This window comes from Acipenser ruthenus, chromosome 40 (genome assembly GCF_902713425.1).
Source record: "Acipenser ruthenus chromosome 40, fAciRut3.2 maternal haplotype, whole genome shotgun sequence".
Taxonomy (NCBI): Eukaryota; Metazoa; Chordata; class Actinopteri; order Acipenseriformes; family Acipenseridae; genus Acipenser; species Acipenser ruthenus.
In genome coordinates this window covers 3,249,806-3,261,663 of record NC_081228.1, presented here as the reverse complement: position 1 = coordinate 3,261,663, position 11,858 = coordinate 3,249,806, and the positions used below count along the sequence as shown (strand labels likewise).

Here is an 11,858-nt window from a genome sequence, read left to right as displayed (position 1 = left end):
TGGCTTCTTATTAAATGTAATTCAAATACATTCTGCCCTTGTTGTTGCTGTTTCTCCAGTCGAATTTGACTGCAGTTGCTGTTATTGTTGCTGTTTGATAAACAGCTTATCGCATAGGGGAACACCCTAGATAAACATATTTACCATCCAGAGGTTTACAAAGCCAAAGTATACAGTGTAGTCAAAGGTTTACATACCCCAATGGAAATTTATAATTTCTAGAAATGTCTTGAAGACAAACAATAGGAAAAATCTTCTGTAACATAAGTTTTGTTTTTGTGGACTTTTGACTACAACTGTATATTAGTAAGCATTAACACCATCATCTAGTGCACAGAAGAGGAAGTAAAACAAACGTCACTCTTACTTTTATACACACTAATCTAGCCTCTGATAGACAGAGAGGTATATAGAATATATCTATACAGATGCACAGAACCAACGTATTATCAGTAAGCTGTATAAGGTTGATAACACTACTAAGACTTAAGAAAGGGGATTGCATTGTTTAGCATGCCTCTGAGCAATTACTACAGGTAGAGGATTGCATGAATAGAAACTGTAAGGAGGATGTGTCAGGATGGGGGTGATGAGCACCAGCCATTTTCTAAACATGATCAAATTATAAACAAGCGTGCTTCCTCTTTCTATATGACTTTGCAAAGTGCCAGTGGAGCACAGCCCAGCACGCATTACAGTGGAGCACAGCCCAGCACACATTACAGTGGAGCACAGCCCAGCACACATTACAGTGGAGCACAGCCCAGCACACATTACAGTGGAGCACAGCCCAGCACACATTACAGTGGAGCACAGCCCAGCACACATTACAGTGGAGCACAGCCCAGCACACATTACAGTGGAGCACAGCCCAGCACACATTACAGTGGAGCACAGCCCAGCACACATTACAGTGGAGCACAGCCCAGCACGCATTACAGTACAGCACAGCCCAGCCCAGCCCAGCACACATTACAGTGGAGCACAGCCCAGCACACATTACAGTGGAGCACAGCCCAGCACACATTACAGTGGAGCACAGCCCAGCACACATTACAGTGGAGCACAGCCCAGCACGCATTACAGTGGAGCACAGCCCAGCACACATTACAGTGGAGCACAGCCCAGCACACATTACAGTGGAGCACAGCCCAGCACACATTACAGTGGAGCACAGCCCAGCACACATTACAGTACAGCACAGCCCAGCCCAGCACACATTACAGTGGAGCACAGCCCAGCACACATTACAGTCGCTGTGAAACTGAAAGAGTCAGGCAACAGTAGGGTTGTTTGGAACTTTGAATCGGTTTCAGTGGGAGCTGCAGTATTAGCAGATACTCAAGAGCAACCTCCTGTATGGAGATGCTTTGCTGCTTCATGCTTACATTCCAACCCTGATCAACACTAACACCATATCTATTTAAGCATTGCATTAACACCAATGATAACTCGGGCATTGTTTTATAATCAGAGCCTGATCACAGGTGGATTGGTTGTGATCTTTTTTGTTTGTGTTGCTGCGCTCTTTTCATGCTGCTGTATGCTTTACATGGAACTGGAATTATGTATTTATACAATTATACAAAAGTGTAGTTTTTAAATATATGCGTCCCGGTTCTACATGTAAGTATATCAGTATTAAAGTATAGAAACTATTACCTGCCAAATGTACCCAGACAGTACAGGCCTACCTGTGTACCTTAACTTATTGGTAACTCCAACCGTTTTGGGGGCTTTATTTACAACCATGGCCATTTATTTTGCAAGGATTTTATTATTATTATTATTATTATTATTATTATTATTATTATTATTATTATTATTATTATTATTATTGTATTTACAAAATGAACGTTTGCAGTTTAGAATAGGAAACCTTCTCAACTATTTTAGAGAAAGCTGGAAGTTTAATAGACAATTCTTAATGTTATTTATATGTATTTTACAATTACGTAATATTACCATAACATTGTGTTTGTAAAACATTTACCTTGCTCTCGTGAGAAAAGACCGGATGAACACACGGGTACCAGCTGAACAGCAACACGGTGCTCGCTGCGTGAAGTTTGTCCCTCACTAGGGCCCGTGGAAAGGAGGCCCGTCAGTTCGTTGCCTAGCAGCAGACGACTCCAACAGCAACCGCAACTTGCTTTCCAGACAGAAGGTAAGAAACATTACGACTGTAAAAAAACATCAATATAATAGAGACACAGAACGGACTTTCAAAAACAGAAGCATGTAATGCAGTTATAAAACACGCATATTTGCTTTGATAAAGTATAGAGACGATAATTTAGGACATAGCTGATTGCATGCTGGACATAGCACTTGGAAATATAAAGTTAGTAATGTAATGATCGCGTAGTGCTATTCTGATGTAACATTTTATTTATTATAAACATTAATGATAATAATAACAATAGTACTGAATAAATAAATAGTTAGCATCTTTAACAGCTCCACCAAGTCAGTTCATAAAGGTTCAGATATATTACACTTCCAAACAGCATGTCGCTGTATTAAGGATGTAAGTAATTAGTAGAAGGTGGGTCACTAAATGTAGACCATGCGTTTTCATCACATACAATTCACAAGAGATGACAATCGATGTCTCAACCGATCAGGTGTCATCATTATGTGAATATGGTGGCTGCAATAAACTCTAAACAAAACAAAACAAAACGTTTATTTTTCATACTAGATACCCGTGAGCTGTAAGCAGTGAAGATGTCGGTGCCTTTCTCAAACACATCGCTACGCGTTCCCCGGGGGTTTGGGAACGTCCTGCAGGGGCTTGCCAGGGAGGTCTTGAGGGAGCAACCCAAAAACATTCCCGCATTCGCGGCTCAGTACTTCAAAAGACTGCTCCGAGAGAGAGAGAGTAAGCATGCACTCCTTCATTCGTCTATTTATTTATTTATTCATTTATTGACTACAATTATTTACAAAACATTTTAATAGTTGGTGGCTATGGGTCTTTATTGTACATGCTAACATATTTCCTTTGTGTGTTTGTATCGATTTATGTATTCGATATGGCCCAGTGGCTAATATTTAGTGCCATGTTTATGGGGGGTAAAATAAATCAAAGTTATTATTTTCTAGAAAGCGGCATAGATCCAGTGGAATGGGGTGCAGCAATTGAAGACAGGTTTTACAATAACCATGCATTTAAGGTAAATGTTAATATCATTCAGACCTATGCATTTGAAAGTAAACCAGGTCGCCATTTACCAGCTAAATAATCTATTTCAATCTCTGTTTTATAGCTGTCTATCTGTCTTGGGTATAATATAAAATACAAGTGTGTTAACTGAGTTTGGTTTGTCTCTCCATTGTTGTTATTGTATTTGTATTGTAATAATTAGCTAGCTTACCTCTGCTGATACAGAAATATTTGAGAAGGAGCTGATATTATGAGACTTAGACAGGCGATTGGAAACAGATGGGAAGCATACAGAACACAGGGTAGTAAAAGTCACATATATTTAAAGAGTCAACCATTTCAGCTTTATTTACTTAAGAAAAAACCTAGGTACAAAATCAAAGGGTATGGATAATATATTGTTGCTATGCTAAGGTCACTAGGTTTTAATGTTGAAGATCAGTAAATCACCACTTTATCTACATCATGTTCATTCCATTAATGTTGCATTATGTTTGTTTTCCTTTAAAGACAGATTCACATTTGCTAAGTGGAGAGGTAAGTAAGAATCACACAAGTTTTAAGGAAGCATCATATACGTGCCATGGACTACTAAATCACCTTATGTATGGTGACCATAGAAATCCTTGTGGTTAATTTACTTCAAAATAACTATTCAAGATTTAAACCACTAGATGGAGTAGTATTGTCACAACCAGAGCAGAGAATAATCATGTATTGCAAAGTGTTATTACGGTGGCTGAAATCTTATGTGTGTTATTTAAAGTCCTAAAAAACCACATGTTTAATGAAACTGAAGTGTAATTCCTAGATGCATTTAAAAGCTGGATGTGTTTGATCTTGCCCAGTTTTTGGGATGTACTTGAAACCTGCCATGGAAGGGTTTCTATTTGAGATTACCAGTTGCTGCTTGATCGTTAGCTATAGTATGCAAAAGCATTTTCAATTGCAACAAGACTGGCATCAAATACTTTGTGTCAATTCTTTCTCTGACTTTACTATTTAAGTTACCATTCGTAGAAAAACAATTGGGCCAGTCGGGTTTTGTTTCAAACCATTTTTCTTTTCACAAAGGCAGGGGAGCAAATGGATTTTGACAGCCCTGACAAAGAAGAAGCCATCTTAAAGATCCAGGCTTCCTATAGAGGTTATGCAGTCCGGCAAAAGTTGAAGAAATCGGCAAAAGCTGAGAATGAGTGAGTTGCGTTTTCTACATGTCAGCCAGACAAGAGCAGACAGCCATCACCACCACTGCCATTGTAGGAATGATTTGAGTGCAGCAGCAGGACAGGGACACGCACAGATCTCATTTTTGTATTGTAATAAGTCCATGCAATATTTTATAATAAACATCATATATAATGATATACATGCTTGTATTAGTTTGTCAGGTGAAACATATTATTTTAGTTGAATGCTAAGCATTTGCTTAGTGTGAGCAGCTTTTTGACAAGGAAAAATGTAGTTATAAAATTCAACAAATAAATTGACAAATTATTTTCAGCATAATACTTTGAACACAAAATCAAACCAGAAATACTTTAAAATTTCTAAAGTTATTAGCAATGTATGGTATTTGTGGCTACATTTTTTATAGGACCACCTGGAGACAAAGTATGTATTTCCAAAGTACAGTATATTCATTTTCATTTGAAAACCCAAATGTAAGCCTGTGTTCGAGGCTTTTGGGCAAAATGATTTATGTATGTACAAATCTATATGAAGGTGTGTCTGACTGTTAAAGTTCAGTGTTACAACATTTGAGCACTAGATGGACTGGTGCACTGTACATGCATGCTGTAGCTCATGAATTGAGGTCAGAACAGTGCAGATTTAGTGCGTAGACATATTCAGAGGCATCTCTTGGGGCAGCAGTATAGCACAATTGGAAAGTGAGATGCTGTGTACTGTGGCACTTTTTTGTGTGTGTGTGTTAAGCATAGAAAAACCCCTTACCCTATAATAAAATGTTTTATGTATAAGTAACACAGAATTTAACAGGCAAGCCCATGAAGACTCCTTCAATTCTTTAGTTCTCTGAGTCTCACAAGACCACAGTGTCATAAGGCATGATTAATTGCATCTTCAGTAGCAGAAAGAGGACATAAAAAAAATATTACCCTAATTCCAAACATCAGTAGCTGCTTCAAGACTGCGCCTTCAGTTCTTTTAATTAATACCGGAGACAGGGAATTGGTGTATGATTTTGTATGTGGATGTGTGGGGGTGTATGCGTGTGGGGGAGGGACATGGTAGCATGCAGACTTGCATTCGCTTAATAATAATAGATCATCCTTACATAGTGCATAGTGTGTTTTGAATGCACCTGAGCATCAGACTTAAGATATAAGTGTATTCATTTAAAAACCTTTCATTAGTTTCAGTACCATTTTCATGCTTCACACCAATTTTAAATGTGTAAAACAATTTAAACTTATTAACTGTCAAGAAGCAGGAAAGAACACTTCAGTAAATACCCTGTGTTGTTTTTTAGTCTAGATATATGCTATTAAAATGAATGGAGTCTGTCCTTCCAAATAGGGCTCCGTTACTAAGGGAGGTTGCATCTGTTTTGTTTGTTTTTTTCTTATCATCATAGAGTTTTTAAAAGTAAAAAAATGTGTTATAAATTGCATTTTGAAATGCAAAAGGATTAGAACAGTTGTGTCAATGACATTGCAGCTAAAGCATTTACAGAAATAGATTTAAAAACCACGAGGGGCAAACTCTGCAATCATAGACTCTCAGCATGAGATCTTAAGTTATTTAATTAAGAATGTAAGCCTGGTTCAGGTCCTTGAAAGTCAGGCCGATTGTTACAGTTTTTGTTTGTTTGTTTGTGTTGTTTAGATCAGTATAGTCGACACCTGCACCTTTGAACAATAATTTGCAAATAAAAGCATATGAAAATCTTTTCAGCTGGGAAACTATTATGCAGTTCTGCTGTGAACCAGTGACAATTTAACTATTTTTTATTACAAATTTGAATCAGACCTGAAAGCATGTGTGTTTGTGTATGTCTGGTGACACAACCAACTTTGACATTGTATTATTTAGGATGCCTCTTTGGAAACGACTAACTAATAACAGTGATAAACCTTTTTTAATGAGACACCACCATTGTTCCCAAGAGTAAAATGCTGTCAAGGCTGTTCTGGTAGCTGCTGTGTAAATACATTGAACGAAACACAATCAGTTCACATTTACTAAGGGAAATGATGTGATAGTGCACAGATATCAGTATCCAGCTACAGGGATATAGTTGAGGCACCTGTATGCATGTATCTAATTCCAATTGTGATAAAACTTATGATGCAACACAATTCACTCTATATAAAACAATAGTCACTGTTCCATGCTGTTGTGAGTGACATTAAGTGACACCCTCACAATGCAGTAACACCATTGCTTGTTATATCTGTATAACCCTCAAGGAAAGTATGTACCTTGTTGTTATTAATAATAACGTTTAACATAATACATTACGCCATAATAAACAAACAAACAAACAAACTAAATAAAACGTTTAGAATGCAATGGGTATTAGCAATGGGGATTCCAGTATAGATGTATGATACAATACTGTGCAAATTGGGATTCCTCAAATACTGTACCCCAAGTGCTCTCATCATTACATTGATTTATACTGTATGTATAGTGGAGGACAGTGTGCTATGTTGAGGAAAATTGCATTTAATTCTATACAGTAGTACTATTGTTAGAAAGATACATAACAGTACATATGCAAATGTGTTATAGACAGGCGCTGCAAACTCAAACAATGAACACCCCTGGTGTAATATTGAGTTAACATGGAGAGTACCGTTGCATTTGTGCTTAACCAACATTGTGACAAACAAGACTATACCTCATTATCTAATCAGATCACTTTGCATTCAACAACGCTAACAAACACAAGCAAATCCGTTGATTGTTATGCCACCAAAATTCACTTGCAGTTGTTTCTGCTAAAGCACGGGCATTTTGGATTTATGTGTCCTGCTTTAGCAGGGAGCTGGGATATTAGTCATAATCACACAATGAATGCAACGAAGCTCCCAGAATACACAGGGGGGTTGTAGATAAGGTCACCGTAACAGCAGGGTTTTCACTTGGGTTTCATATTTCAGAGGTTCTGAAAAAACATAGAATCAAAGCCTTTTTTCCCCAAATAGGGGCAACATGCCAGTTATACAACTGGTTATAAAACTGGTTTACATGCCAATTCATTCATTATTGGGATTGGGATAAAGCATCAATTAAAGATAAAATTCAGCTTTGTATTGCTTATAATTTAATATTTAAATTTGAATTTAGTATTTCTCTGCAAAGTAAAATAAATGCACCAAGAATCCTTCTTAATCAATAGGCATATCTAACTTTTCTTCTCATCTTTATTCAGAGACACATCAAGTAAAGATAAGGAGCCTGTTGACATCTGTGGCACTGAATTAATAGAAGCAGCTTGTGTAGCAACAACCAGCACTGCAAACCTCAACATCTGTGCTGATGAACTGGATATCGATCTGATGGGAGTTGGAGAAGCTGGTGATCCAGCAAACAGAGATGTCTGTGCAACTGAACTGGGACAGGAGCCATCCCATGAACTTTTACCTGTCGGCGTCGCAGACAAGGACATTTGTGGTGAGGAACTGCAAACTCATCCAGTTACTGAACCAGAAGGTTCAGCTCAAGAAACTTTGGAGTCAGCGGCAAAAGAAGAGGCTGCAACTGGTGCAGGGGAAAGTGTGATTGAGGAAGGAGACCATGCAAATGAAGATCGCGAGACCCCAAGGAAAGTTCAAACTGGTGACCAACCTTCAGAAGAATCGATGGTCCAAGCAGAAGCTGATCCTGCTGCTACTGTGAATGAAGCTAAGGCAGAAGAAGACCAGGGGCAACAAGCTGAAACTGCAATGGAAGATGAACCAGAGATAGAAGCTCGACCAGTGATGGAGGACCTGCAGGAAGAAGTAAGTTCTGCAGCCCCTGTAGATGAAACTCAACCAATAGACCAGGCAGAGCAACACAGTGAAGTAGAGGTTAGTGAGAATGATACAACAGAGACACAATTCAAGACAGAGGAAGAAGCCACTGTTGATGCTAAAGCTCAGAATGAAAGTGCAGAAAGCGAGAACATTGAAAAAGACCTTCAGGAACAAACTGAGGTCCCAGTTGAAGAGACCAAAATCCAGTCAGAAGATAAGGCTGAGGAACCCATAGAACAAACTGAGGTCCCTGCTGAGGAGACCAAAATCCAGTCAGAAGAGAAGGCTGAGGAACCCGTAGAACAAAATGAGGTCCCTGCTGAGGAGACCGAAATCCAGTCAGAAGATAAGGCTGAGGAACCCATAGAACAAACTGAGGTCCCTGCTGAGGAGACCAAAATCCAGTCAGAAGATAAGGCTGAGGAACCCGTAGAACGAAATGTCCCTGCTAAGGAGACCGAAATCTGGTCAGAAGATACGGCTGAGGAACCCATAGAACAAACTGAGGTCCCTGCTGAGGAAACCAAAATCCAGTCAGAAGATAAGGCTGAGGAACCCGTAGAACGAAATGAGGTCCCTGCTGAGGAGACCGAAATCCGGTCAGAAAATACGGCTGAGGAACCCATAGAAGAAGCTCAGGCACAAAGGTTGGAAGGTGAAGCAGACGAAAGCAAGAATGACAGCAAAGAACTACATGAGGAAGAGGAGGAAGAAACAGAGGGCCCAGCCGAGCAAACAGAAGCAGCCCAGTCTGAAGATAAGGCTGGGAATGAGGGAGCTGTAGACAAAGCTGAGGAAGTAGGACATGAACAAGAGGCAGAAGCAAAGGAGAATACTGAAGCTGACATTGACAATACGGTAGAGTAAATTATTGAGTTTCTATTCCTGGCCATGATTGTTTAACATGAGAGAATCAAATGAAAACTGTCATCTAAATACTGCAGCGTGCAGAAGTGAAGCCATCTCCTTCCCTTGCTCTGTTTGTAATTGTGTGAACAAATGCCTGTCACTTTATTTAAAGGTGCAGTGTCCCTAGGTGACAAAGTTCTATTCCCAGTGGACATTTATATTTAACAAATAATGCTTGTACTGTACAAATAGGTCAAGTATGGAGCAGTACTATCCCTTTGAAATGTTTCCCATAGTAAAAGCATAGCATAGCCCAGAGAGGCATGGTAAAGCAAGTCTAAAAGCATTGCATGCCATGGTAAACTATGTTAAATGTATAGTAACTATTGGAAAAGCTTGGGAAAACTGCAACATTGCTATGAAAATGTACACTTTAGATGGGTTACCAAGTGGGATAAAATCACTAGCTGATCATGTCATGTGCAATTGGTTGCATCTAAATCAATCAAAAGTCATGGGCTGGGATTAAAACTGATTATAAAGAGGGAACACTGCAGCTTTAATTAAATGAATCATTACTGCATGTCATTGTTTGATTGTAAATTGGAGTTTGATTACAGTCAGATGATTCATACTTCATTAAACAGGTCGATTTCAGCCTGAATAATACAGAAGACAAATTCAACAATCAGGTTCTTTAGCATAAACTTGATCTAATATGAAAATAAAGATATATTGGAGATGTAACCATATCTGTGATGAACTGGCATTGCTCATGCAGTGAATGCAGATTTGATTTACCATTTGACATTCACCACAGTTACAACAATTGACCACTGGGTGAAGCTGTTTGCTATACAAAAATCATGTGAAATAAAACATACTAAAGATACATCACAGAGCAAAGTAAAATGATAATGACTTCTATATAATATAATTACTGAGTACAAATCTATGCATTTATTACATTTATCTTCTAGAACTAATGTTTTAATTGATTTATGTGAGAAATGTACACTTTTTATATCTTCATAAAATGGTCATGATTTTTTTTTTTTTTAAATCTACTAAATTCCAGCCAGGTTTGCAAATAGTAACAGCTGAAAGAATCTTCTTTTGAAGGTAATCTGCTCTAGAATTTCAATAATAGAAATAAGACTCCTATTGCATGGCAGTTTCACCCATTCCAGGTTTTATCAGCCCCAGTGTATAGGTAACAAGCTCACGTGTGTCTTATTAAACTCATAGTAAAACCAGGAATGGATCAAACTGCTATGCAACATGTGTTTCCATCACTGAATTTAAAGTTTGTAATGTACTGTACAGGGGCTAGACAAAACATAGAACAACCTGCTAAACACAATGTAGGGCCACCATGTGCCACTGACGACCAGTCTGCAAAGTGTTTTAGGTTCCTCAGTTATTACATCATGACTTTCAATACAGAGATCCAGCTTTATAGATTGCAGAATAATGCCAGGGAACAAATAAACCAGTCATGCGAGGAACAGTCGGTTTACACCAGCAGTGTGGGCTATACAGTGCAGGTTTTTCCATGGGTTTTTCAGTGCTTGTTACAATATCCTATTGTATTGCTTGATCCAGTGTGTCTGCCTTGAATTCTTGTAAAATAATGTGATTTATTCAGCATAACTGGGCTTCACTCTTTTTAATCACCTTTGAACAATTGGTGGAGGTATAAATGAACAGCTATTGAAAACATTGTGTTGTTGTGTCTCTTCTTTCTGTCTGCATGGTGTGCTACACATTGTATAATTAATGGCTAGGATGCAAGTACAAGAATGTAATTCAATAGAGAATTTGGGGCAATATGTTCTTTATATGCTTAAAGAGATGCACTCAGTTAAAATACTGTATCCTGACATGATGTGGAGCTTCAAAACGTGGTTCTTAATAACAAAGAGACGCTATGTGATCTGTTTAATTCCCTGTTCTGTGGCGATATTCAAGCCAGTTTCCTTGAAAGGCATGTGATTGCTAGTCCGTTGTTAGTGAATGCAGTATTTTTGTTAAGCCTGCAAGCTGATAGCGTCATGGAACAGGGGATCATTTTGATTGAGTTTGCCTATGGCAAGAACACTGCAGCTGCTGGGATATCAAAAGACAGGAAACAATAATAACTATCATTCCTATCAATTCTATCGTGTTTATATGAGTCCCTCCCCCTTACACTAAATAAAGAGTAAGACCCAAGTTTACCTCTTGCTGATCAATAGCATGCATTGCGGTTTGATTGAAGACGTCCAGGCACAGAGAGCCTTGTTAAATGGTGTACAGAAAAGCATTGTTTGTTTTTATTTCAAGGTATTTTAAAATCAGGTTTTAATGAAATGAGTTTTGTCGTCTCTTGATTCTTCACAGCCTCAGCTCTGAGTGGATCGAGGTGAGCTGACACTGTAACTTGTCCCCACGATGAAAATGTAAATAAATCAGGTGTTCCTTACTCTAAAAAAAAAAAAAAAAGACCTTTAGATATCTCAATTAGGGGCCTCCTCTTAGCTTATTTAATGCAAGCTCCAAACTGCTAGCCCACTGACATTAAAACAATGTAAGCCACCTCCTGTTCCGATTTAAAACTGGGTTACAAAAGTGAAAAAAAAGACAAGTGTAACCTTGTAGCAGGATGCTTTGGGATGCAGCCTGGGTATTTTTTGCCTGGAATCTATTTTCGTAAAAGGTGCTGTAACCTTTCATATCAAAGAGGCATACAAATCCAGCTGTTCAAGTGAAGCTAATTTCCGTTCACCTGGACCAGATGAATGCACTCTTCGCTGTGTCTGTCTGTAGGTTAGATCTTGGTGTGTGCTGACCTTACATTGGAAAGCTGATTC

At 38.5% G+C, this 11,858-nt stretch overlaps 1 protein-coding gene across 1 annotated transcript; it reads left to right on the top strand.

Moving 5' to 3' along the window:
• Nucleotides 1–1,523: 1,523 nt before the first annotated feature.
• LOC117397228 (fibrous sheath CABYR-binding protein) lies at nucleotides 1,524–10,728 on the top strand. The gene is made up of 7 exons (XM_059010400.1): nucleotides 1,524–1,626; nucleotides 2,013–2,167; nucleotides 2,705–2,884; nucleotides 3,109–3,179; nucleotides 3,680–3,706; nucleotides 4,244–4,365; nucleotides 7,572–10,728. Exons 3-7 carry the CDS (start codon nucleotides 2,731–2,733, stop codon nucleotides 9,022–9,024), a joined length of 1,827 nt encoding a protein of 608 aa, XP_058866383.1. The 5' UTR covers nucleotides 1,524–1,626; nucleotides 2,013–2,167; nucleotides 2,705–2,730; the 3' UTR covers nucleotides 9,025–10,728.
• The last annotated feature ends 1,130 nt before the right edge of the window (nucleotides 10,729–11,858 follow it).